This window comes from Hemicordylus capensis, chromosome 2, assembly GCF_027244095.1.
Source record: "Hemicordylus capensis ecotype Gifberg chromosome 2, rHemCap1.1.pri, whole genome shotgun sequence".
Classification (NCBI taxonomy): Eukaryota; Metazoa; Chordata; class Lepidosauria; order Squamata; family Cordylidae; genus Hemicordylus; species Hemicordylus capensis.
In genome coordinates this window covers 223,595,059-223,622,546 of record NC_069658.1, presented here as the reverse complement: position 1 = coordinate 223,622,546, position 27,488 = coordinate 223,595,059, and the positions used below count along the sequence as shown (strand labels likewise).

At 48.3% G+C, this 27,488-nt stretch overlaps 1 protein-coding gene and 1 non-coding gene across 3 annotated transcripts; one reads left to right on the top strand and one right to left on the bottom strand.

The window, feature by feature from the left end:
• On the top strand, window positions 1-27,488 carry CCDC124 (coiled-coil domain containing 124). Of its 2 annotated transcripts, none has more exons than XM_053297839.1 (5): window positions 1-541; window positions 5,140-5,315; window positions 20,876-21,056; window positions 21,632-21,746; window positions 24,428-27,488. In XM_053297839.1, the coding sequence occupies exons 2-5, from the start codon at window positions 5,157-5,159 to the stop codon at window positions 24,630-24,632; spliced, it is 660 nt and encodes a 219-aa protein (XP_053153814.1). In that variant the 5' UTR covers window positions 1-541; window positions 5,140-5,156; the 3' UTR covers window positions 24,633-27,488. The 2 variants fall into 2 exon arrangements, with proteins under 2 accessions (XP_053153814.1, XP_053153813.1); XM_053297838.1 differs by lacking the exon at window positions 1-541 and adding an exon at window positions 548-699.
• On the bottom strand, window positions 7,500-7,606 carry LOC128348379 (U6 spliceosomal RNA). Its single transcript, XR_008318111.1, has one exon. It is a non-coding gene; the product is annotated as a U6 spliceosomal RNA (small nuclear RNA).

Below are 27,488 nucleotides of genomic sequence, written 5' to 3'. Positions count from 1 at the left end.
TTCTGAAAAGATGGCGGTCATGCCTTCACCGGGCACGAAGCCGCGGCTATCTTGACAGTGTTTCCCCGGAGGAACGTGACTTATCTATTTACCAGAGAGAAAGGAAATGACCAGACTAACATCAATAGAAAAGGACCTGCTGTACAATGAAGTTCCAGCTTCGGCAGACGTTTAAGAAAATTTCCTCGTGGGGGAAGAAATTTGGCATTGGCAATTTATTTTTTAAAAAAATCTTTTAAAACCATAACCTTTCACACGAAATAAGGCTTGAATGGGAAAGAGAAGAAAATACCCCACAACAGCCAGCAAAAACAAACTGGCGGCCATTTTAGGATTGGGCAGATCTGGCCCGTTTCCTGCCACACAATTCCGTCTCTTTATTGAAGCCGAGACCGCCATCTCTATAAGGGTCACACTAGCTGAAAATATAGCGCTAGGACGAGAGTTCGAGCTTTTCTCTCTGCTTCTCCGACCTTTACTCAATCCTTGCCTTGAGAAGGAGAGAAAGGGAGGAAGGAAGAAATGGGCAGGAGCGGAAAAGGTGCGCTGCCCTAAAAAAATATGGCGGACATAGGCTCGCCATGAAGGGGAGGCCCTTAAGGAGGGAAGCTCCCTCATTTCCCTCTATGGAGAGGAGGCCATAAAGGGGGTGGGGGTGTGACGGACAAAGGCTGCGACGTCCGGAGGTGGAGGCGGCAGGTGAGGAAAGAGGGGGCAGGATGGACGTGGCTGGCTCCCCCCCCCCCAGCGCTCGAAGGCGATGCCTCGAGGGAGTGAGGAGGGATGGAGGGGAAATGGGATGTGGAGGAAGGAAGGAAGAAAATAATGAAATGTATTTAGCCCTTAAACCAATGTGGGGAGACAAACTGTGTTAATATAATATTTAACAGCGCTTTTTTCTTCCGGTCACTTTGGTCTTATTTTTCCAGGGCTTAACCCTGAGCAGGGGATTCCCTCCTTCCAGACAGTAGGAAATGCACCCTAGAGGTGTTCTGATTTCCCCTTTCTGCTTTTTCAGATCCTCGGTATTGTCTGCACGGACTGGCAGCATCTCCAAGGTCTGAAAGATTCCCCTTCCGGGGGACTGAACCAGGGATCTTCTGCCCATGAAGCAGAGGTTGTACAAAGAGCTATAGATTTCCCCCCATTGGAGTCAGTGCTCTGGCACATCTAGTAGCTCAGGATTGTGAGCTGCCCAGAGAACAAATTTTGATGGGGTGGCCCAATAAATAAAGTTCTTGTGCCAGCGTGGTGTAGTGGTTAGAGTGCTGGACTAGGACTGGGGAGACCTGAGTTCAAATCCTCATTCAGTCATGAAACTAGCTGGGTGACTCTGGGCCAGTCACTTCTCTCTCAGCCTAACCTACTTCACAGGGTTGTTGTGAAAGAGAAACTCAAGTATGTAGTACACCGCTCTGGGCTCCTTGGAGGAAGAGAGGGATATAAATGTAGTAGTAGTAGTAGTAGTAGTAGTAGTAATAAATAATAATAATAATAATACACTACTGGCTGGTATTAGCTCTCCAGGGATTCAGGCAGAGAAGGTTCTTTCCCAGCCCCTGCCAGGAATTGAACATGGGGCCTCCTGCATGCAAAGCAGGGGCTATACCACTGAGTTATAGCTCCCTCTAGTCTACAGACAATGCACTTATCTTGTCCACTCTGGCTTTATTTTTATTTACAGCACTTAGAGATACTAAGTGATGCAAAATACATCAGAGCTTTATATCGAAATGGTTGTATTTAGCCTTCCATACATGTATGACAGGCATTGGACTAGTTAGTCATGACTAAGCACCTTTGAAATTAATATGGTCAGTTAATCATGATTAACTTAACTCCCATTAACTTCTATGGGACATAGTCATTACTATCTGAATCTGGAGGCTGTCCTTAATTTTCTCTCTACAGTTCTGTCCATTTGACTGACTGTAGATAGCCTTTCATACATCTGGCAAAGTGGCTTGTGACCTTAATAAATCCAGTAGTCTTTCCAGTGCCACAAGGTTGGAACATAGGAAACTGCCATATACTTAGACCATTGGTCTATCTAGCTCAGTATTGTCTTCACAGACTGGCAGCGGCTTCTCCAAGGTTGCAGGCAGGAATCTCTCTCAGCCCTATCTTGGAGATGCTGCCAGGGAGGGAACTTGAAACCTTCTGCTCTTCCCAGACCGGCTTCATCCCCTGAGGGGAATATCTTGCAGTGCTCACACATCACACAAGTCTCCCATTCATATGCAACCGGGGCAGACCCTGCTTAGTTATGGGGACACGTAATGCTTGCTACCACAAGACCAGCAATCGTCTCCATACCAGCTCTTGCTATTTGCACTTGCTGTGATTCCCCCCCCCGCCCACTTGAGTCTCCCCACTGGGTGTCAGGGTCTCCTGCCCAAGAGAGACTATATCTCCCCCGCCCCGCGCACACACACAAAAATAATTATATTTGAGAAAGAGCAATATATGATAGAAGTAAGAGATCTATAAAACTTGTATGGCATAGAGATGTATCCAAGACTGCTTTCTTGGCTGAAGTGAGATTAAAGGTAATGTGTGCTGTCAAGTTGATTTCCACTCCCTGAGCCCTGTGGTTTTCTTTGGTAGAGTACAGGAGGGGTGTTTCCCATAGTCTGGGAAACATACCAGCGGGGATTCGAACCGGCAACCTTCTGCTTGTTAGTCAAGCATAAAGTGACTCTGAAGTGAGATTAGGGTTCCCTTAATCCTTGGTAACTGCATTGAGTCTTCCTCTGGGAGTATCTCTGTAGTAACATTGATTATGATTAATAAATAACAGTATTAATAGCATAATAAGAACTGGCTTGCTCATATGAGAATTAATAAATAAGAAAATGATTAAAAAGAGAATTAATAAATATAGTAATAATAATGTAATTGTATTAAAAATAGTAAATAAGAATTAATACATAACAATAGTAATTACTACTATACTACTATAATAGTAGTAATAATTACGACTATTAAATAATAGAAACTTGCTTGCACAAATAAGACTTCTTTTCCCTGTTCCTTGATAAAGCAGAATTTGCCTAGAGGAAAGAAAAAGAAAACTGCTTTGAATCCTTCTTGGGAATGTATTTGAAGCAGCATTTATTATTCATTAATAAATGGAAGTAATAATGTAATGTAGTAATGTAAATGGTAGTAGCACTGATTGGTTCTCTCAAATGAGAATTACCTTTTCCCAACCCTTGATAAAACAGAATTTGTCTGAAAAAATAATAGTGGTAATAATAGTGGGCATCTGGTGGGCCACTGTGTGAAACCGGATGCTTGGGTCTGATCCAGAAGGGCTGTTCTTTTGTTCATGTTCTTAATATAAGACGACCTTCATTCAGTCAAGCATCTTGTTTCTTGCATCCAGACACCTTTGAAAAGCCCACAAGTAGGGCACAAAGGCAGCCTATATTATTCAGATGGTAGACTACCTTTATACTTGTGGGTTTTACTTCACTCTCATCTCTGATAGCAATTGATTGATTAATTGTCGTCAAGTTGATGTCATCTCTTAGCACCCACATAGATAGATTCTCTCCAGGATGATCCGTCTTCAGCTTGGCCTTTTAGTTCCCTCAGTGGTGCATTCATTGCTGTCGTAATCGAGTCCATCCACCTTGCTGCTGGTCGTCCTCTTCTCTTTCTTTCAGCTTTTCCCAGCATTATGGATTTCTTAAGGGAGTTGGATCTTCACATAATGTGTCCGAAGTATGATAGTTTGAGCCTGGTCACTTGTGCCTCGAGTGAAAATTTTGGATTGATTTGTTCTATGATCCATGTGTTTGTTTTCCTGGCTGTCCATGGTATTCTCAAAAGTCTTCTCCAGCACCAAAGTTCAAAAGCGTCAATGCTTTTTCTGTCTTTCTTCTTCACAGCCATAGGCAGGCCTGTTCTCCATGAATATATGTAATCCCCTTTGAAAGTAGTTGAAGCTGATGGTTATCACTAAACTTTATGCTTATGTAGCACTTTTGGCTTCACAGATACAATCTGGTAGTCTTTATACCTGCCTTGTTGGGTAGGCTAGGATTATTCTCCTCCTGTTGCAGATAGAGGATGTGGTTTGCCTCAGCCCACCTGAGTTCATGGCTGAAGGCAAGATTTGAGCCAGAAACTTCCTGATGTGTAGCTCTGTTACTTTCTCTGCAGGGGGAGACCTGACTCGCCAGTAGTACATGTGCCCTAGGTGTCTTTGTGGGCAACCGGTGGGACATGAGCCAGCAGTGTGATGCAGCTACTAAAAATACAAAATCTTAGGCTGCATTAACCGAGGTTTAGAGTCCAGCTCACAAGAGCATAGGAGACTGCCTTGTACCAAGTCAGACCCTTGGTCCATCTAGCTCAGTATTGTCTACACAGACTGGCAGTGGCTTCTCCAAGGTTGCAGGCAAGAGTCTCTCTCAGCCCTGTCTTGGAAATGCCAGGGAAGGAACTTGAGATCTTCCACATGCAAGCAGATGCTCTACCACTGAGCTATGGCCCATCCCCTAAAGAGAATAGCTCTCCCATTCAAATGTAACCAGGGCAGGCCCTGCTTAGCAAAGGGGACAATTCATGCTTGCTACCACAAGACCAGCTCTCCTCTATTCCCCTCTACAGTTCCACTCTATTCTGAACTGGGGAAACCTCGCTTGGAATACTGTGCCCACTTCTGGGCCTTGCATTTTAAGAAGAACATTGATAAACTGGAAAGGATTCAAGGGAGGGGTCTAGAAACAAGTCCTAAGAGGTATGGTTGAAGGAGCAGAGTGTATTTAGCCTGGAGAAGAGAACACTGAGGGGAGAGAGAGAACTGTCTTCAAATACCTGAAGGGCTGTTACATAGAAGAATGAGTGCTCTCTTGCTTCTGAGGACTAGAACCAATGCCTTGAAGTTACAGGGAAGCAGATTCAGGTTAGACAGGAGGAATTTCCTTTCTGCAACAGCTGTTTGACATTGGAACAGCCTGCCTCATGCAATGGTGATCTCTCCTTCACTGGAGGTTTTCGAACAGAGGCCCTGACATCTGTCAGGGATGCTGTAGCAGTTTCCGGCACTGAGCAGGGGTTTGGGCAAGAAGACCTCTCGGGTCTCTTCCAGCTCCAACATTCTATGATCTCTGATTCTCCCCTTTGCAGAAAGAGCACCCTGAGGGATGCCCAAGAAGTTCCAAGGGGAGAACACCAAGTCGGCAGCCGCCCGTGCAAGGAAGGCTGAGGCCAAGGCAGCGGCTGATGCCAAGCGGCAGAAGGAACTGGAGGATGCCTTCTGGAAAGATGAGGACAAACACGTCATGAGGAAGGAGCAGAGGAAGGTAAACAGGCCAAGCGGGGAGAGAGGGGAGGGATATTTTGGAGAACCTTTTTTGTTCATTTTGGCAGATTCTTGGAGGGCTTGGAGGCCTGGGGAAGGGGAACACAGAAGCCAAAGAAGAATGTAGCTGCTGCCAAAGTTAGCTGGCCTAAAACAAACAAAAAGCCGTGGTTCTAGTTCTCAAGGTTGGAGCAGATAGTCCATGAGCCAAGCTCACAAAATTTGGTCATTAGTACCATCTTGGGGGATGAATGCTCATGGTGGTTTTTGTCAATGTCTGCCCCCGGAGATGGAAGAAAGGCAATGGCATTGTTGCGCTTCTGCTTTCTCTGTGTTCTCGCTCCTTCTTTATTCCCTACCCCAAAAACAATTAGAGTAAGAGTGCAGTCATTTTTGCACAGAGCAAACAGTAAGCGTTAGAATCGGGGTTAGGGTAACAATGAACAAATTGTTACTCTCTCCATGGAGTAATCTTTGGAAGACATTCCTGCCAGTTTTCATGTCCATCTCTCTGGCAGTATCAATACAATTTTATAGTAGTTTTCAAAACACCATTGCAAATGTGGCCGCTGCAGGTCCAATGGTCGGGACAATAAAAGCATAAGCCGCTGAATTTCTTGCAGTGCTATAGCCTCTTCCCATCTCTAGTCATGCAGACCTTTTCAAAAATCACAGTGAACATTCATCCCCCCATATTGTATTGAGCACTGCAGCTGGCTCAAATACTAAGATTTCATGGAAGGTGTGTGTGGTTTTGGCTGAAGGTGTTTCTTTCCTTGAGTTTCAGCAAGTATTCTGTGAGTGAGCCAATCTCCTCAGTAGTCAAATGTGTGTGTGTTTGTGTGTGTGTGTGTGTGTGTTTAGGTAGGGTGTGGTGAGGGGTTGTGCAGACACCCTGATGCTTGTGATTCCTGCTTGAGAAGAGAGAGGGATGCAGGAATGGAGGGGTCCTTGGCAGTTGATCAGAATTTTGGTGGTTGCTGGTGGAGCACCGACCAAAGCTGGTGGAAGTGTTGTGCATCATGATTTCCACTCAGACTGCTTAATCTTTTATCTCTCAGCTATTTCTCTACTTTAAAACCTACCTCTGGTCCTGTATCTCTTCTCTGCTGGCGAGAAAAATAGCTAGAGGGAGGTGATTTCACGTGGACAAACAACTAGCATGGGAAGGATTAAACAGCTAGACTCAGTCTGAAATTCTTGCCACTCAAACCCCTGCCTTCCCCCACCACACTCTTCCTCTTAAACACCCCACTTTAGCACCCTAGATTTCTTAAGTGTTGCCTTTCAGAGCTCAGCATGAACCTAAGAATAGCCCTGCTGGATCAGGCTAAAAGCCCATCTAGTCCAGCTTTGTTTCACACAGTGGCCCACCAGATGCCACTGGAAGCCCACAGGCAGGAGTTGAGGGCGTGGCCTCTCTCCTGCTGTTACTTCCCTGCAACTGGGACTCAGAGGCATCCTGCCTTTGAGGCTGAAGATGGCCTATAGCCCTCAGACTAGTAGCCGTTGATAAGACTTCTCCTCCACAAAGTTATCCATGCCCCTCTTAAAGCCATCCGGGTTGTTGGCTGTCATCACATCTTGTGGCACAGAATTCTACAAGTGGATTATTCGTTGTGTGAAAAAATACATCCATTTGCTGGTCCTAAATTTCCTGGCAATCAATTTCATGGGATGACCCCTGGTTCTAGTGTTACGTGAGAAGGAGAAGAATTTCTCTCTATCTACTTTCTCCGCACCATGCATGTTTTTATAGACCTCTATCATATCTTCCCGCAGTCGTCTTTTTGCTAAACTAAACAGCTCCAGGTGTTGTAACCTCGCCTCATAAGAAAGGTGCTCTAGGCCCCTGATCATCTTGGTTGTCCTCTTCTGCACCTTTTCCAGTTCTACAATGTCCTTTTTTAGATGTGGTGACCAGAACTGTATGCAGTACTCCAGGTGTGGCCACACCATAGTTTTGTATAAGGGTATTATAGTATTAGCCGTTTTATTTCCAGTCCCCTTCCTAATGATCCCTAGCATGGATTTGGCCTTTTTTTCACAGCTGTCACACATTGAGTTGATACTTTCAATGAGCTATCCACCACAACCCCAAGATCCCTCTCTTGATCAGTCACCGACAGCTCAGTTCCCATCAACGTATACTTGGTGTTTTTCATCCCAGTGTGCATCACTTTACAAAAATATGGAACACTTCACGAATTTGCCTGTCATCCTTGCACAGGGGCCATGCTAATCTTCTCTGTATTGTTCCAATTTTAGTATATGTGCTGCTGAAGCGAGCATTTGGTTTCAAGCACAGCTTTGCCTTTGTTTTCAATTATTTATTCTTGCATTTATAGCCTGCTTTTCCTCCAAGGAGCCCAGAGTGGTGTGCATGGTTATGCTTATCCTTGCCACAATTCTGTGAGGTAGGTTAGGTTGAGAGGAGTGACTGGCCCTCAAACTGGCCCAATGCCCCAGGATTCACATAAATGGGCTTGCCTTAAATTCCAACCAGGTCCGAGCCCTGACAGGCAGCATGGGCTACTGATCTATGTTTAAAAAACAAAACACGTTCAAAAGTAGTGGCACTCCCCAGCCAGTATTGTGGATGACGCAAAATGAAGCTTGGAGTTAGATTCTCATTGCCATCAGGAAACATCAGGTGATCTTGCATTTGTCTGACATACATGGCAAATTTTGTTTAGATGCTTCTAAGCTTAGTCACCGCCCTGAATCGCAGATAGACAGGAAAGACAGGAGGTGTGCCGCTCATTCTTGAGGCAGGGCAGGAGAGAATTTTTACGTCTAAGTTGACTGGCAATGAGTTGGCAAAAATGCCAGAGGTATGGAACAGAATCATTAGGACCTCTGAAACTGGGAGTAGGTGGAGCTTGACCTTCCAAATGCGGATTTTAAGAACATACATAATGTAAGTAAAGTTAAAATGTAAGTAAACTGCCTTGGGATTGTTTTTAATGTTTTTAATGAAAGGCAGTATATAAAGTTAACAATAAATTTAACAATAAATAAATGTCTCAACTCTATAGTCTTTTAATAATTTGGCTGGCCACCTCATAAAAATTTGTCTCTGGGTTGCTCATAAAGTAAAACAATAGAATAAAATATACAATTAAAAGCACGCTTAAACCAAACAATACAATAAAGTTCAAAAACTGTTTAGAAAACCTTTTTAAAAGGCTTGGGTGAACAGAAGAATCTTCACCAGGCATCTAAAAGAACAAAGCGATGGTGCCAGGCGAGCCTCATTGGAGAGGCTGTTCCATAAACAGGGTGCCAGCACCAAAAAGGCCCTCTCCCTAGTAGCCACCTGCCTCACCGAATTTATTTGTTTGTTTGTTTATTTTACATTTCATATCCCACTCTTCCTCCAAGGAGCCCAAAGAGTTTCTCTTTCACAACAACCCTGTGATGTAGGTTAGGCTGAGAGAAAAGTGACTGGCCCAGAGTCACCCAACAAGTGTCATGACTGAATGGGGATTTGAACTCGGGTCTCCCTGGTCCTAGTCCAGCACTCTAACCACTATACCACGCTGGCTCCGGTACTTCAAGTACCGATACTTTGGCAGCAGGGCTCCTGAAGAATATCTTAAGGTCCAAGTCGAGACATGCGGGGCAAGCCACTCTCTCAGGGAACCTTATTTTACTGGATTTTATTTTAAATTTTAAATTGTATATTGCCTTTCATAAAAAGACTGTCCCAAGGTGGTTTATTAAAATATTAAGCAGCACTAAAAATCTGTAAAAGCAATCTATTGAAAACAGTAAAATCATCACAATAAAACACACAAACCACAGCCAGCAGTAGCCAACAAAATCCAGTACAGCCCAAACTTGGGTCTCCAGATGTTGTTGGACTACTACTCCCATCATTCCCAGCCACAGTAGCCAAACATTGAGAATTCCTGCATTATTACCATCCTTAAAACCGTGTAAGGTAGACCAGTAGTACCATTTCCATACTGCAGACTGAGCAAGGGGCTGAGTCGCCTCTGAGAGTGAGTATTGAACTGGGGATTTCCAAATCTGCAGCTTAGCCATAGCCTTGTATTACACCAGTGGAGCTTTAGCACACTACGCTGAAACAATCCTCGCCTAATCCTGAATTTTCTTGATCACAGGTGTATTTTAGACTAACAATCAGGGTGGTAAGTGTGTGTTTCAGGCAAAATGGAGGGGTTCTAATCTGTTTAAGTCATGGTGGTTATTGAACTGGGGTAGGGGTGGTTTAAGGTGTGTGTGTGTGTCTGTGATTTTTAGCATGTCATGCAATGAAAGGGTAGCCATAGGAATGTCCCATTCCTTTGCAGAGCCCAAATCTATACAAGGTACAGTGAGAACAACCCCTTCCTGAGCAGCAGTCACTGTTGAAGGTCAGTGCAGAAAGAGAGATCTGTATCGCAAGGGTGATTCTTTTCCATAGTGAGAAAGCCAGCCCCAGGCACGATCAAAGCCAAACCCCACAGCATCTAATTTGCAAATCCTTGCTTGGCAAAATAATAACATAAGAATAGCCCTGCTGGATCAGACCCAAGGCCCATCCAGTCCAGTGTCCTGTTTCACACAGTGGCCCACCAGATGCTGCTGGAAGCCACAGGCAGGAGTTGAGGGTATGCCCTCTCTCTCCTGCTGTTGCTTCCTTGCAAGTGGTACTCAGAGGCATCCTGCCTTGGAGGCTGGAGGTGGCCCACAGCCCTCCGACTAGCAGCTGTTGATAGACCTGTCTTCCATGAAGTTATCCAAACCCTTCTTAAAGCCATCCAGGTTGTTGGCTGTCACCACATCTCGTGGCAGAGAATTTCGCAAGTGGATTGTGCCTTGTGTAATGAGATGGAGTAGCTCTCCATCTTGAAACCAGGGAGCACTAATCCCATACCTGTATTCTCAGAGCGAGGAGGAGGAACTTGCCCTCGGTCTGCTGATGAGTTTGCAGCCATGGAAGCAAATTTTGTCTCTCCTCTCTCCTCCTTACTCCCTCCCCCCACCGCCTGTGAAGATATTGCAGCATCCAGGCAGAACAGGAGACCGCTTCTGGTCTTATGTGCACAGAGTTTGAACTGTTTCTGAACGTCTCATTTATTTGGGTCCTCCCCCCACACCCATTCTTTGCAGGCAAAGCGATGCTTTCTCTGCAGAGTTGCCACAGCGTCCCCCTCTGAAGTAACCCAAGCCCTCTCCACAGGCTTCAGTACAGGAGGGCATGCTCTGGAGACTGGGAGAGCTCCCTCAAGTGTGCCAGGAAGCATTAAGCGAAAGCTTAAGAGCAAATTATTTTTTTCTTTGGCTCCTGGAAAGCCAGCCTGATTGAGCATAATTTAATCTCTGTGTGATTCGGGGCTGCCACTGTGTATGATTTGCTTATGAAAATGATGTAGGAAAAAGTGGATAGAGAGAAACGTTTTGTCTTCTCCCCCAAGACTAGAATTCAGGGACTACTCAGTGGAATGGATCAGTAGTAGAATTGGGGCAGGTAAAAAGAAAGTACTTCTTCAGACATTGTGTAATTAATTTGCAGAGTTAGGAACATAAGAACATAGGAAACTGCCATATACTGAGTCAGACCATTGGTCTATCTAGCTCAGTATTGTCTTCACAGACTGACAGCGGCTTCTCCAAGGTTGCAGGCAGGAATCTCTCTCAGCCCTATTTTGGAGAAGCCAGGGAGGGAACTTGAAACCTTCTGCTCTTCCCAGAGCGGCTTCATCCCCTGAGGGGAATATCTTATAGTGCTCACACATCAAGTCTCCCATTCATATACAACCAGGGCAGACCCTGCTTAGCTGTGGGGACAAGTCATGCTTGCTACCACAAGACCAGCTCTCCTCTCCCTCTTTCATTGTTCATTGTTGTTGGTTGTCAAGGTAGACTTCCTTGGTGCATGGAGGTTTCATTTTGTTCAGGTACCACAGCTGATAAATCTTTCTATCATGGATTTCTGTTTAAAATACTATAAGAAGAATCATGCTGAATCTGGTGAACTTTTGATCATTTCCTTCCTCAACGAAACAGTTCCCCCGTCTGTCCAGGCGATGGCAGCAATAGATCGACTGGCAGACAGACAAGTCCTATCTACCCAGAGTTTTTCCTCCTGTAGCACAAGTCCTTCCAGAGCACCCCATGGATTGTACCTCTGCATCTCTCCTTTCCTCCAAATAAACCCAGCAGTCTCAGCCTCTCCATATTCCTGCTTTTTTCCAAGGTAGCACTTGCCTGTTCAAAATGACTCTTGGGGTGGTTAGTTTAGAAGGGCAGGGAGCCCATGCCAGTGTAGTATCCAGAATTGGCTGCCCCCAAATGGTTTTTGTTCTGGGATGATCCTGTGAACCGAAATTGGCAGTGGCCTCATCTGGCTGAGAAGGTGCTGCCTAGATTGAGCCTTGTGGAACTCCATATGTTAACTCCTGCTTTGCAGAGAACAGTCACCAAGCGACACCATCTGGAATCTGCCAGAGAGGTAGGAATGGAACTATTGTAAAGCAGTGCTACCCAATTCCAACTCCCTCAGGTGACTCAGACGAATACCATGGTTGATGGTATCGAAAGCTGCCAAGAAATCCAAAAGGATCAACAGAGTTGCATTCCCTCTGTCAATATCCAGTTGGAGATCATCCATCAGGCCGACCAAGGCAGTCTCCAACCCATAGCCTTTCTGAAAGCAAGTTTGAAATGGGTCTAGATAATCTGTTTCCTCAAAGATGGCCTGGAGCTGAGAGGCCACCACCCTCTTAAACAGCTTGCCCAAGCATGGGAGATTGGAGACGGATCTATTATTGGCTAACTCTGAGAGATCCAGTGCAGATATCTTCAAGTAAGGTCTAATAGCCTCCTTAAGGCATGGGGCATCCTGCTCGCCTTCAGAGAAACATGTATAATATGTACCAGACCCTTTCTGGTAGTACTATGGCAGATGAAATGAGCCAAGCTGGGTGAGGGTCAAGAGAACAGGCTGTAGGATGCACAGTCCGAAGCAGTTTGTCCACAGTCTCAGGAGCCACAAACTGAAAGTGATCCATTCTGATCCCATAAGAGGAGTTGCTTGACACCTCCCTAGTAGACTCTGCAACATATGTGGAATCCAGTTTGCCCCGAATACGTGACATTTTATCCACAAAAAAGTCATTTAAAACATCACAGCAGGTGATCAAAGCTTCTAAATTTGAGTTCAAGGGGGAAGGGCAAGTACTAGCCCTCTCACAACCTAGATAACTCCACTGGACATGAACTTGCAGAAGCAATGTGGGCAGAGAAGAACTTCTTTCCACCCATATTGCTAGAGAGCAGAGCTTCAAATGTGCTGTGTTGGAATCTATTGGATTAGAGTCGGGTTTTCCTCCACTTGCACTCTGGTTGTCTACCTCGCCGCTTCAGCTTCCATAATTCTTCTGAATAACATGGTGCTAATTTGAAGCAAGTTGGAGAGGATGCTTAAGAGCAATTGTGTCAACTGCTCTAGTGAATTTTATTCCATGTTTGCACCACAGCATCAACAGAATCATTGGCAGAGCAAACTCGAAATCCTTCCAAGGCTTCCTGGAATCTTATTGTATCCATTGTATCAGAAGAATACCATGGTCGATGGTATCGAAAGGTATCTGGAACTCTGTTGCCAGATTTGGCTTTTTTTAAGCCAAATTTTGGGTTATGGCCCATTTGACTCACGAGTATACCCCTGAGGTTCTGGCCACCCTGAAATTTCTGGAATCCCATTGTAGCCTTGCTAAAATATATAACCTATCCCTGCAATCACGCTCTGTACCGGAGGACTGGAAAGTACCAAATGTAACACTGACTTTCAAAAAGGGATCCAGGGGCTAATTGGGAAATTACAGGCTGGTTAGTTTAACGTCCCTTCCAGGCAAATTGATGGAAAGCATCCTGAAGGATAAAATTGTAAAGCACCTAGAACAGGCCCTGCTGGGAGTGAGCCAGCATGGCTTCTGCAAAGGGAAATCTTGCCTCACAAACCTTTTGGAGTCCTTTGAGAGTGTCAACAAGTGTATGGATCTAGGTGACTTCCAAAAGCTTTTGACAAAGTTCCTCATCAAAGACTCCTGAGGAAACTTAGCAGTCATGGGATAAGGGGACAAGTACATGTGTGGATTGCTAACTGGTTGAAAGACAGGAAACAGAGGGTAGGTATAAATGGAGAGCTTTCACAATGGAGGGAAGTAAGAAGTGCGGTCCCCCAGGGATCTGTACTGGGACCGGTGCTTTTTAATTTATTCATAAATGATCTAGAAGTAGGGGTAAGCAGCGAGGTGGCCAGATTTGCAGATGATACCAAACTCTTTTGGGAAATTGATTGCCAGGAAATCTAGGACCAACAAATGGAAGTACTTTTTCACACAACACATAATCAACTTGTGGAATTCTCTGCCACAAGATGTGGTGATAGCCAACAGCCTGGATGGCTTTAGGAGGGGTTTGGATTACTTCATGGAGGAGAGGTCTATCAATGGGTACTAGTTGGAGGGCTATAGGTCACCTCCAGCCTCAAGGGCAGGATGCCTTTGAGTACCAGTTGCACAGGAGTAACAGCAGGACGGAGGGCATGCCCTCAATTCCTTCCTGTAGGCTTCCAGCGGCATCTGTACTGTGTGAAACAGGATGCTGGACTAGATGGCCTTGGGCCTTATCCAGCAGGGCTGTTCTTATGTTCAATAATCTCCTCAGGCAGATCAGCCTAATAGGTCCTTCACCCCTGCAGAGGTGGGTTGCAGCTGCAAATCCTACCTTAACCAGGTGGTGGTCCAGCCATGCCAGTGGGGGGAAAATAGGAGTCCCCACACATGGACCACCAGCATGATCGGAGCAAAATACCAAATTTATTGTGTGATCAGCATCGTCTGTTGGTCCTGAGACCACTTTGGATGGTCCCGTATTCGTCATGGCCACTATGAACTCCTGAGCCACTCCAGCCAAGCCAGTCCCAAAGTGAACCTTGAAGTCCCCCCACTACCAACAGTCTGGGTCACTCCAGCGCCAACTCTGCAACCAGGTACGTCAGGGACTCTGTTGGGCAGTGGGGTGATTGGTACACCAACAGAAGTCCCAGTCTATCCTTGGTCCCTTGACTTAGGTACACACATTCAATATAGGCCAACTACATACTTGAGTTTCTCTTTCACAACAACCCTGTGAAGTAGGTTGGGTTGAGAGAGAAGTGACTGGCCCAGAGTCACCCAGCTATATCATGGCTGAATGGGGATTTGAACTCTGGTCTCCCCAGTCCTAGTCCAGCACTCTAACCAGATAGGCCCCTTCATCCACGATTGGGTCATGAATGATCTTAGATTTATCTTCGACCAACCTGGCATTACAAAGTAGCAAGGTGAAGTTCTGTGGGTGATGGGCACTGCTCCACAAGGTCAAAGAGCTGGCAGGCCAGCTGGCAGGAAGAAGAGCTATTAAGTTGCTGTCTCCAACCCATAACTGGTGCACGCAGTCTTGCAATGACTGCGCTTGCCAAAAGACAGCTCATGTCCTGTCTTCCGGAAACAGAACCACTCTCAAAAGGCCTTTTGAAACTGAGAGCAGTTCTGTTTCCAGCCCACCTCTGAAACGTGCGCTGATGTCAGACAAGGGGCCCTAATTAAAGGAGCCTGCGCAACGCTCCGAAATGCAAGGCTGCTCTTGGAGGACAGCCGATGAAAACTGAGCCCACCAGATAGAGAAGCATTGCTTCTCCAAGGTTCTGGTTTCAGCGCCTCTGTCTCTCTCTCGCGTGGCATCGAATTGTCTCTGGGCATGGCGTCTCCCTTGTTTGATTTGTGCTAAAAACACCTGTGTAAATTTGATAATGTTTCCTGCTTCAGCTACGGCATGAGCCGTTTGATTCAGAGAGCTTGTCTGTCTTCCTTTCTCCTGCTTATCTTTCCTCTTCATCTTTCTCTCTTTAGTTCAGTGCTTTCCCTTCCTTTCCCCCTCCATCTTCCCTTCCTTCTCCTTGTTTAATTCCGTCTCCCCAAAGGCCTTTCCTTTTAAATCCCTTCTGTACTGACGGCTTTCCTTTCTCCTGACCCCCTGGCCCTTCACTCCCATTTAAAATTAACAGTGGAAAATGTGCTCTGATTTATTTTTGTCAGCAGTCCCAGTCGGAGACAGGCTCGTTCCCCTGACACGAGGGAAGGCTTTGTTCTACACAGCTGCTCGCGCCCCAGCCGGCCTCGGAACATGTTAACCGATAAGGACAGCCCTTGGCAAGCCTGTGTGGAGGAGTGTGGGGTTACCTCCTTCCATGGGTCTTTGTTTCCAGAGCATGTGCCAGGATTAGGAGTCCTTTCCAACTTACGGTGTTTGTGCATTGGGGCTGTTGTTGTACGGCAACATGGACTGCTTCCAGCCTTCCAGATGCTTCTCTGTGGCTCCTGTCCTCACAGGGAGGATCACCGGTCTTGTGGTCGTGAACATGAATGGCCTCCCTTGCTAAGCAGAGTCCACCCTGGTTTGCATTTGGATGGGTGACTATATATGAGTGCTCTCTTGTGTAGGATATACCTCTTAGGAGATGGGGCCACAGCTCAGTGGAAGAGCATCTGCTTTGCATGCATGGTTTGATCCCTGGCAGCATCTTCAGGTAGGGGTGAGAGGAAACCCCTGCCTGCAACCTTGGAGAGCCACTGCCAGTCAGTGTAGACAGAACTGAGCTAGAATGGACATAAGAACAGCCCTGCTGGATCAGCCCCAAGGCCCATCTAGTCCAGCATCCTGTTTCGCACAGTGGCCCACCAGATGCCGCTGGAAGCCTACAGCAGGAGTTGAGGGCCTGCCCTCTCTCCTGCATTTACTCTTCTGCAACTGGTACCCAGAGGCACCCCGCCCCCAAGGCTGGAGGTGGCCTACAGCCCTCCGACTAGTAGCCGTCAATAGACCTCTCCTCCATGAAGTGATCCAAGCCCCTCTTAAAGGACCAGAGGTCTGACTCTGTATAAGACACCTTCCATGTTCTTATCTCTGTCCTTTCCCTCCATGGGTTGTCATTAGCTCTTTGCTGCATGCCCCTTCCCTGGGAACCTTTGTATCTGTTACCCTGGAGATCCCAAAGACCCTCCTCGGCTGTCTTTCTCTTTGAATTGAGCGTTGCTGCCTTTTATCTTGAACAGTAGAGAATGGAATAACTATTCATCTGGGAATGACAGGGCAGGGAAAGGCCCTTCCCTTGAATCTGGGAGAACCTCGGCTAGTCATTGTTGAGACGATCCAGAGTTAGATGGAACAATGGTCTGACCCGGCGCAAGGCACCTTCCTGTGTTCCTAATTTTTGGCCTGCCCGCTGCTTTGAAACTGGGCAAATGACAGCTTTCCTGTGCAAACCGCCCCCTCAAAATAGACCCTTGGCGACTTAATTAAAATCTGGCATGTGTGTGGCGCAGGCCCTTTCTTTGTTTTTCTCTGGGGAGTTTCCCACTGTACTCCTCATTGTTCCAGATATCTGGTGAATTGCCTCGGATACCACTGGGCTGAACAGGGTTCGCAATCGCATATGCTTGTCTGTTTCTCTTCCCCCCAACACACACGCTGAGAAAGCTCACCCCACTACCCCGTTTTCATCTTGCCTGCAGAGCTGCTGGCCCACCCATTTGTAGAATCTTAAATGCGGATTGCACAGTATCTTGTTCCTGCACAGAGAGCCTTGGTGACACTGATGGGGATTCTTCCTTCCCCTCCGCCTCTGCAAGAGACCTAAAGAAGCTCCTCCCACCCACCCCCCAGGGGTGAAACCAACAAAGGGTCAGTTTCAGCTCCACTGGTAAGGGGCTCCTCTTGACTGGTTGCAGATGTCTGCAAGAGGAGTGCAGAACCTTGAGTTCTGCCACCGCTCTTTCCAGCTGTTACTCACAGATCTTCAAGCATCACCAAGACGATACGCCTCCAACCACCTCTGTCTCCTCTGAGCAGCAGGTCCAGGAGTTTGCCTCCAGCTGCCAATAACTCCTCGCTCCTGAAGGTGATTGCATTGGATAGGGTCTGGGGTGTAGGGCTGCCCTAGCAAGATGGCAGCATGTGAGGAGAGCTGGTCTTGTGGGGGCGGGCATGAATTGTCCCCTTTGCTAAGCAGGGCCCATCATGGTTTGCATTTGGATGGGAGACTACATGTGAGCACGTTAAGATATCCCTCTTAGGGGATGGGGCTGCAGATCACATTGCGTGCAAAGGGTCCCAGGTTCATTCCCTGTCAGCATCTCCAGGTAGAGACTCCTGCCTGCAACCTTGGAGAGCCACCTCCAGTCAATGCAGACAATACGGAGCTAGAGGGACCAAGAGTCTGACTCCATAGAAGGCAGCTTCCTATGTTCCGATGAATCAAACCTAATGGATTACCACGGCCTGCCTTTTAAAATTTTCTTATATACTACTACTCAAAGCGGCATATATAGCAAAAGGTGCGAAGAAATTATTTCTTGTCCCCAAAGAGCGCCTAATCTAAAAAAGATACCAGCAACAACTGTATTCATTTCATAGTAACTCTAACCCACTGCCATCAGCCCAGGTTTCTGAGCAAGTTTTCAAGGGCAGCCCCACGTGGAGTTTGGTGCAGTAACCTGGTCTCCAGGCTATGATGGTTGTAGGCTCCTGGTCATTTTGGCCTTGAAGCAGGCAGGGGCAAGGGAGAGGAAGGAGGCTGCATTTCCCAGCAGCCTTCCCAGAGCAAAAAGAAAATAATGAAAAGTTTTGCTTAATGCTTCTGGGCCCATTTGAGGGAGATAAGAAGAGCCCTGCTCGATCAGGCCCAGGGCCTATATAGTCCAGCATCCTGTGTCATACAGTGGGCCACCAGATGCTTCTGGGAAGCCCACAGGCCTCTCTCCTACTGCTATTCCCCTGCAACTGGTATTCAGTAGGGATGTGCACGGAACCACGGAGGTGTGCCGCGGGGGGGGGGGGGGGGCATGCGCAGCAGCAACTTCCGCTTTTCCGGGCAACGAAGGGGGCAGGGGCGACAGGGAGGAACGCTGCCACCCCAAAAGCTTTGTTCAAAAATGGAGCGCCGGAGGGGGGAAAGTGGTGGGAGGGGTAAGTACAACCCCCCCGTCCTTTAAGCGAGAACCCCCCCCCACCAGACTGGCCCAATTCCGAACCGGTTCGGAGGCCTCTAACATGGCCTCCGGACCAGTTCCATGCACATCCCTAGTATTCAGAGGCATCTTGCCTATAGCTCTCAGACTAGTAGTGAGTCTCCAGGCGTGTCCTCCTGTGATTGATGCCAGTGGAGAGGGTTATGTGGGTGCCGCCAAGGCAGCTCCACAGAGAAAGCATTGTTTTGTCTGTAGAGAAAGGCAGGGAACCCCCCCCCCCATGATGCAGTCAGAAGTCTGTGCACATGCGCCCGGGGGTGGTCTCTCGATCTGCCTGGATTCTGTTAGCCTTCACAGGGCAGGGAGAGCAAGGAGGCACAAACAAAGTTGTTCCATGGCTGCAAGTGCATCCGCAGGCCGAGGGGGCGTTCTGCTCCTCACTCTGAGAATAGAGCTGTGGAGCTAGACAGAGAGCTTCTGCTTTGCTGAGCAAGGATTTGCAAGTGATGCTGAGAGATTTGGCGTCGATCGTGCCTGGGGCTGGCTTTCTTGCTATGGAAAAGGATTGCCTTTCTTTAGGTGCTAATGCTGGGAGGAGAGTTGGTCTTGCGTTATTGAGCGTGACTTTTGCTAAGCAGGGTCTGCCCTCTTTTGCATTTGGAGGGGTGACCATGTGTGAGCACTGTCTGCTGTAAGATATTCCCCTTAGGGGATGGGGCCATAGCTCAGTGGAAGAGCATCTGCTTTGCATGACGAAGGTCCCAGGTCCACTCCCTGGAAGCATCTCCAGGTAGGCTGGGTAAGCCTCCTGCCTGAAGCCTTGGAAGGTTGCTGCCAGTCAGTGTTGACACTACTGAGTTGGATGGACCAAGGGTCTGACATAGTATAAGGCAACTTCCTATCCATCTGTCTTGTTTTTGGAGATCAAGCAATATGTTCAGTCACTACTGCATGCAGGTTTCATGGGAACAGCTAGTAGCTGGCACTGAAAAACTGGGTGATTTGATAATACTATCAGGCCCTCCACAGCCGTGAGTTTTTATATAAGGATTTAACACTTCTCTACCCACCCACACACCCCACTTAGTTAATAATGCTCCAAACAGCTTACAATATTTAAAATGGTCATAAGAACAAAATGGAATAATGATGGTGGATATTAAAAGTGCCAGCAGTAAAATTAAAAGGAGAAAAAACTCACAGCAAAAAGCAGAATCGAGCAAACTTCATAAATAAAACAGTCTTCATCTGGCACCTAGAAGGATAAAAGTGTAGGTGTGTCCCACTCCCTGTCTCTCTCTACCAACACTCTGACTTCAGGAGACAGATGGAACAGGACTGTTGATGAAGGTCTAAATCCCAATTTTGCATCCCCTGCTGGTGTTAGACTACAACTCCCATCATCCCCTTTCTCAATGGGCTGTGTGGCAGTGGTTGATGGGAGCTGCAGTACAGCACCAGCTGGGGATGCAAGATTGGGAACCTTGATTCAAACAAAAACAAACGAACAAACAGGTTTGTACATGAAAAGGTGGTTCTTTGAGTATCCTGGGTGTGGACCTGGGGTGTAGGAAGGCTAGCAGCAGCCATGGGACAGGACAGGAGTGGGTGTGGGGTTCATTTTCACTGCTGCCACCAGGCACCCCACAAACTTGGTGTGCTACCCTTTGTTGGCCACAGCCCTGGCCGCGTCAGCATACCAGTGTAAGGGGCATGCCTGGCACCAGACACTAGGAAATATGTTCAGTGCCATTCAGTCCCACTGGCCCATCCAGTGCTTTCTTTGCTGGCCTGGTTAGGTGCTGCTTTCCTAGTGAGTGTGGGTGGGGAAAGAAATGCCCACCCACGCTGGTGAAGAAAGCACTGGCCAGCTGAATTGGTTGCATGTCAGTGGCAGAAAGGGACACATGCAGCAGCAGCAGCAGCAGCAGCACTGAGGGAGGGGGAGAGGGGCAAGGGGTCCCCTGACAACCCCCAAACCCTCCCAGCTTGTGGCATTTGTTCCTCTACTCTTGCTCAGCAGTGGCCATGCCACTGCTGTGGAGGCTTGTTAATTTCTTTAGTTTCCCCCTTAGAACATAAGAACAGCCCTGGTGGATCAGGCCCAAGGCCCATCTAGTCCAGTGTCCTGTTTCACACAGTGGCCCACCAGATGCCTCTGGAAGCCACAGGCAGGAGTTGAGGGCGTGCCCTCTCTCCTGCTGTTACTCCCCTGCAACTGGTACTCAGAGGCAGCCTGCCTTTGAGGCTGGAGGTGGTCCACAGCCCTCCGACTAGTAGCCGTTGATAGACCTCTCCTCCATGAAGTTATCCAAACCCGTTTTAAAGCCATCCGGGTTGTTGGCTCTCACCACATCTCGTGGCAGAGAATTCCACAAGTGTTGTGTGATTATGTGTTGTGTGAAAAAGTACCTCCGTTTGTTGGTCCTAAGTTTCCTGGCAATCGGAATTTCCTGGCCATCAATTACTTGCAGAGCAGTCGATAGACTCCCTTCCTTCCTCAGGAGACCGGTTCTTTCTCTCTCTCCTCATGCAGGAAGAGCGTGAGAAGCGCCGGCTGGAACAGCTGGAGCGCAAGAAGGAACTCCAGCGCCTGCTGGAAGAGGAAGACTCCAAGATGAAGGGGAAACCACCCAAGCCGCTCGTCCCAGGCAAAGTCACCCGTGCCCAGATTGATGAGTCGCTCTGGAAAGACCAGAAGGAGAATGGAGATGCCGGTGAGCATCGGCGCTTTTGTGATTTCCAGCGTTTCGTCCTCCACAGATTTTTTGTGTTTGTGTGTGAGGCAGGGGGAGGCTACCCAAAGCATCTTTGAGCGACCCTTTTCCTAGCCACTGTCAAATGGGCAAGCGGGAATGGCTAGAGAGCATGGGTCTCCTCCTCACCTGTGACCAGGTTGTACTATGTAGTTATTCATACAGGGGCTGATGTGAATCGGTGCTTCTTCATGTAGAGGAATTCCTGCATATAGAAAGCTAGCAGCTTGGAGAGGTGAATGATGTTTGAATGCTTCTCCATAAATACCCCTGCATGTAGAAAATGCGTGTGTTAAAGCAACAGTTCTAGCATAAACCTCACAACATGCTGCTCTTCTGTGTGCATGGTGTTTTCTATCCCTTCCCTGCTTTGCTTGAGAACTCTTCCTGGAGTTGGCCTCTGGCTGATACTTCTTAGAAACAGGGAGCTGAGCACACTGGATCTCTGCTTGGATCCCCCATAGCTGCTGGTTGGGTTGGCCTGCCGCAGTGACTAATGCCATCCGCCCTCTTTTTTTAAAAAAAAATTATTTTAGGGGAGAAGCAGAAGAGTCACCTTGAGGTGCCCTTGGAGGAAAACATCAACCGGAGGGTCCTGGAGGAAAGCGCTGTGGAGGCCCGGACCATTGAGGATGCAATTGCAGTGCTCAGGTACTCCCCAGGCCTGCATAGGGGAGGGGAGCTGTGCATGCGGTAGTGAGCCTGAAGTGTCTCTTTCCTTTGCTAGCAGGGTCTGCCCTGGATCTCATTTGGATGGGTGACTCTATGTGAGCACTGTAAGATATTCCCTTTAGGAGATGGAGCCATAGCTCAGTAGTAGAACATTTGCTTTGCATACAGAAGATCTCAGATTCACTGCCTGGCAGCATCTCTAGTAGGGATGTGCACAAACCTGTTTGGAGGCCCCTTTACAGGGTCTGACTCGGAAGAAGGCAGCTTCATACAGTATGTTCCTATATTCTCAATGATAGAGCATCTGCTTTGCACGCAGAAGGTCTCGGATTCACTGGCAGCATCTCCATGTAGGGCTGGGAGAGACTCCTGCCTGAAACCTTGGAGAGCTGCTGCCAGTCAGAGTAGACAACCCTGAGCTAGATGGACCAAGGGTCTGACTCAGAAGGCAGTTTTTTCTGTTCCTAAGAGCTGTTTCTTCTGTTTTGAACCAGGAGGGCTGCAGCTCTGCAACAGACCCCCCTACTTTGCATGCAAGAGGTCCTGGGCTCATTCCCCAGCATCTCCAGCTGAAGCGGGGCTCCTCAACTTTGGCCCTCTGCAGATGTTGGCCTACAGTTCCCATAATCCCTGGCTATTGACTGCTGTGGCTGGGGATTATGGGAGTTGTAGTCCAAAAACAGCCGGAGGGCCGAAGTTCAGCAGCCCTGAGTTAAAGCACCTCTAGCACCAGGGCTGGGAAAGGCCTCGTTGGTGATGCAGATCTTGACGGAGCATGTCTGTAAGATGCAGCTGACCTTGAGGGCCTGTGGCTCTGTGGTCAAGCACAAACCTGAAGTTCAGCTGCTGTCAGCTCCATTTAAAAGGATCCTATTTGTAGCAGGGCTCAGAAATACCTTTTCACTCTGCCCTAGACCTTGGGGGATTCCTGCCAGTTGGCCTGCCTCATCACCTTGGTGTCCATGAGAGCTGAATTACCCTCTTTGAATGTGAGGGTCTTCAAATTTGTGGCCATGGGACATCTACCCCATGCCTTAATTTTAAAAAGGAATTCTTGGCTTTTCATTTATAGCTTGCTTATAAATATGCATTGATTAGAATACAAAACGCTTCTCCACTTTGGTGGAGAAGACAGTGTTTGTTACAGGATGTGAAGTGTGTGTGTGTGTGTGGCTTTCTTAAAATCTAACCCAAGTTACCACAGGATGGCCCAGATCAGTCAAGGTCTGCCACCTGCCGTGGTGGGCTCTCCTGCACTTAATGCATGAGCCAGCTGGGATGATCAGTTCCATCTGGGCAGGGAAATGCTCATTGTGATTTTTGATAAGGTCTACACCCCTAGAGATGGAAAAGAGACGATAGCATTGCAAGGCTTTCAGTGTATTATCATGCTTCTGTTGTCCTGACTGTCGGACCTGCAAGCAGCCAAATTTTGCAATGGGGTGTTAAAGGCTTTAAAATGGCAAAACTACTATAAAACATTATCGATGTTGTCAGAGAAATGGAAATGAATATTGGTAGGAATGTCCTCTGCAGACTACTCCATGGAAAGAGTACAGCAATTTATTCATTGTTACCCTGACTCTTCTCTGTGCAAAAATGTCTTCAGTTTTATGATTTACTGCATTTAAATTATTTATACCTTGCTCCTCCAATACACTAGTGCTCAGGGCAGCTAATGGAGTCAATAAAAACAATATACTATGAAGCAATATAAAACCAATAAAATTGAAAGAAGCTAAAAACAAATCTAAATTAAAACCAAAATTTAAAATTACAGGTTAAAATGTTAAAAGTTAAAGAGGTTAAAAGATTAGAAAAGATTAAAATCCCACTAGATATTGCTACAGCTAAAATGTTAAAAATGCCGCTCTAAAAAGATTGAAAATTTCTTAAAGGCCCGAAGATCCTTAAAGCCCCTCTTGCTCTGATTGTTTGGGGTAGGGATAAAGAAGGAAAGCTGTAAGTGCAACAAGGCTGCAAATTGGATTTCTGACTTTGGAAATCCCTTCCCCCTACCACCAGGTGGCATCAGTTCACAGGGCAAGTTCCCTGGTTAGTGCACTGGAGGCGGGCGGGGGGCTTTTACTGCCCAGCCAGCACTGGCACAGGATTGGCTGGGTGGCATAGAAGTTCTCGGGAGCTTGGGAGGGGCAGCCTGGGAAGCCCACATGGTTGTTGGGAGGATGCACAGATGTCTGGGAATTTAACTGGGCAGGCAGTTAAAGGGCCCCAAACACCAGTGTACCACCCGGAGCACTTTCCCCAAAATCCAGTGCCTCCTAGTGGTGGGGGAAGCTATTTCCCACATTGGAAATCCTGATCTTTGCCAACACACTAGTAGCCCGACTACCACCCGTTTTCCATCTCTAGTGGGGTAGATGTTGCCCAAGATCACCATGAGCATTTGTTTCCTGAGATGGTACCGCTGGCCAAGATGTGTGGGCCAGGCGCAGGGACTCAACGGATGTTTTTCAGGCGGAGGCTGGATTGCCCTCTCTGAGGGATGCTGTTGCAAACTCCTGCACTGAGCAGGCAGTTGGGCTGGAAGACCTCCAAGGGCCCTTCCAACGCTGACGTTCGATGAGTTTATTCTAGGTTTGAGGTTGGGGTCCGGATGAGCTGCCAGCTAGGCTAACCTCTCTCCCCTCCCCCTGCAGCGTGGCTGATGACCTGGACCGCCACCCGGAGCGCCGGATGAAGGCTGCGTTCACGGCATTTGAAGAGGTGAACCTGCCCCGGCTCAAGCAGGAGAACCCCAACATGCGGCTCTCCCAACTCAAGCAGCTGCTGAAGAAGGAATGGATGAAATCGCCCGAGAATCCCATGAACCAGAGGCACGCGACCTACAACAGCCAGAAATAAGACTGGAGAGGTGGGAGGAGAGCCTCCCTTCTCCCCTGCCCCACTGAATACCTTTGAGGACAGTGGATGCCAACACAATGTCCGCCTTCTTGGTTCGACTGGTTAGAGATCAAAAGGTGCATATAACACTCTCTCCCACCCCCTGCCCCGCCGCCTCTTGCTTCCCACCCTCCCTGCTGGACTCCTCATTAAATCACCAAAGCCTTTTCCACTTCATTGGTCTTCTCAGGGCGTGCTTCCAAGCTGCTCCGAGGGGGCTGAGCTGAACTGGCCCCTGCAATCTGGCAGGATGCAAGACCCACAAAGAGCTGGACGGGATCCCCTGGATAGCCGACTCGGGATCAATGATGCCACTGCTAATTGCCCTGCTACTCTTTGAGTTTGGCTCTGCAGATCCATGCTATGTAGCACTGTTGTGCTGAGGCTTGTTGGCACAAATCCCACCAAACGCGCCTGTTGCCTGCCTTGTGACTAGAGGTACCCCTTCCCTTTTCCAGGGGCTGCTCCTTCTCCTGACCCCACGCAGGAAACTTCCTGCCAGCTTATCCCTTGGGTGGAGCTAGTCACTGTAAGGCGGCATCAGTTCTGATTGAGGTGATTGCATCTGCGACTGGGCTGCCCTACTTCAGGAATGCTGGGGTGTGTGCGTGCATGAAACATTCCCTTCATGTGGAATATTGGCGAATCGGGAGAAGGGCCAGCGTTCTATTTGCTGGGTGTGTGTATGTGTGTGCATGTGCAGAGGGGCGTTCTGTCTCATAAGTCTGCACCTGCCATCTGAAGTGGTACAGCCCAGACTCAGGTGGATCACCTCTGAGAAATGGACCACTGGCTCTTGGCCGTGTGGATTTACCGCCCCCCACTCAGCCAGTAATGTCTGCAGGAAGGACCCCTCTTCTGGCTCAAACGGCCAGGTTCCCCCACAATCCTTTGAGCAGTTCTTGGCCTCTGACCTCCCTGCAGAAGGGAGGGACTTGTCATTTAAACGCAGTCAGGTCCTTGTGCCCATTTATGGCACCCACTGCATCCTACCTCAGTGTGACGGACAAGGGCCTGATGCTGGGAAGAGAGAGCCATGTTTCTCCCTCTCTAGAGAGGCACTGGAGTGCAGGCCCATCTCTTCTGGCTTCAGTGCTGCTCTCTGCTCATCTCCGGGTATCTTTGGAACGGCCTCCCCTCCCCACAGCCCACCAGGCTGTGCTCCCCATTTCCTGGTGTTCAAGCTCTTGCAACTTTCCTTCCTGCCTTCATCTCCCAAGTAACCATTTGGCTAGCTGAAAGCAGCAGAAACATCTCAGGTGGGGTGGCTTGGTGCTCCTTGCAGCTCTGGAGTCCGAAGCCATTGCTCCACCCACTGAGCCTGCGGGCTCTCACATTTGCTGATTTGGCACTCACAGGCATCTGCAGGAGATGCCCATTTGCAATCTGCCTTTGTGCATCTCCCTCCCTTTCACTCGGCAAATGCAGCTTTCTAGTTTCCAGGCATCCACTCTGTTGATGGTTCCTTAATTGGTTTACCCTTCCTCTCCATGCTGCAGACATGGCACAGCTGGGTGGGGTTCTCCTTCTGGCTGCCTTAGTGGGATGTGGGGTGGTTGCAAGCCACACCAGTGGGGGAATCCCACCCCTTTGCATTTAAACGGAGCTGCTCGTCCCGTGCCATGAGCCACTCTGGAGGCAGAGTTTCACAAACCCCAACACCGGGCTCTTCTGGCACAGATCAGGGGCTTCTTCTTCTCTTTTCAGTGGAAGTTGCACCTTCTGCTAGAGTCTTTGCTCTTTGCAGTGGTTGACATGTCTGGGCCTTGGCCGCGGCGGGACCTGCCAAAACAGAGGCTGGGGACTGTGACAGGCAGAAGGTGATCCCCTCTCGTGGGATATCTCTCTCTCTCTCTCTCTCTCTCTCTCTGCCAATCTCCTCCTTGGAGTCTGCTTTTCCCAGGGTTTCCGTTGCCTGTTCCTCCTCCTCTTGCAGTAGCAACCTTTCCCTCCATCATCTTGCAAATACCAAAATTCCCCTGGAGCAGCCAATGGACTCTCTGGGGCGGGATTTCCTGCCCAGGAGCGATCCCCTTCCCTTTCTTGGCTCGTGTGGCTCTCCCTCCCCAAGTGTAAGGACCCCCTCCCCACTTCATCTCTCCTGCCACGCCACCCCATCTTGCCAGAAGAAACCGGGAACACCTGCAGCAGGGAAGCACGAGGCCGCAATTACGCCTTTCCGCTCTTGGAGGCTTTTCCGTGACACTCCGAGGGATGCCACTGCCTCCCCTTCTCTTCATTAAGCTGGTGAGATGTATGCCTGACGAGGGCGCAGCCGGGGAAAGGCACAAGCTGACGAGCTCTGATTACAGGATATTCTTGTTTTTCTACAGAAGGCAGGGCTGCTTCTTGAATTTGGGATGGCTCCCTGCCGGATTTCGGAACAGCGGTGCTGAACAGCTGAAGGAGCTCTGCCTTTGTGGTCCAGACATCCAGTTGGGTCTTTCCCCCTCTCCAGAGGAAACATTGGCCCTTCAATCTAGCCTGGAACCATCTCTCTTCTCTGCTACCTTCTGTCCATGCTCTCTGACCCTGAGTGGAGCAATGCAGCCAGCCAGCCCAACTTCGGCCCTCCAGCTATTGTGGGGTTGCAGTTCCCATCATTCCCAGCCACAGAGGCAAATAATCAGGGATGATGGGAGTTGTAGTCCAGCCTAGTTGTGCAGCCCTGCCCAGATAAACCATCCCTTAAGGATCCCAGGGTCCTTCTGCAGGGAAATCTTGGGGTGTTTTTTTTAAAGCCAAACCAACAGTGATCTACAACTCAACCCAATTTGTAAGCCATCCTCCTCAAAGGAATAAAGTGTTTCAACTGTG

Excerpts from the sequence above, each read along its gene's own strand:
- CCDC124 (XM_053297839.1), top strand. The coding sequence starts at position 5,157 with ATGCCCAAGAAGTTCCAAGGGGAGAACACCAAGTCGGCAGCCGCCCGT. Across the intron at positions 21,057-21,631 it reads GAAGGAGAATGGAGATGCCG|GGGAGAAGCAGAAGAGTCAC; the intron begins GTGAGCATCGGC and ends AAATTATTTTAG. Across the intron at positions 21,747-24,427 it reads GATGCAATTGCAGTGCTCAG|CGTGGCTGATGACCTGGACC; the intron begins GTACTCCCCAGG and ends CTCCCCCTGCAG.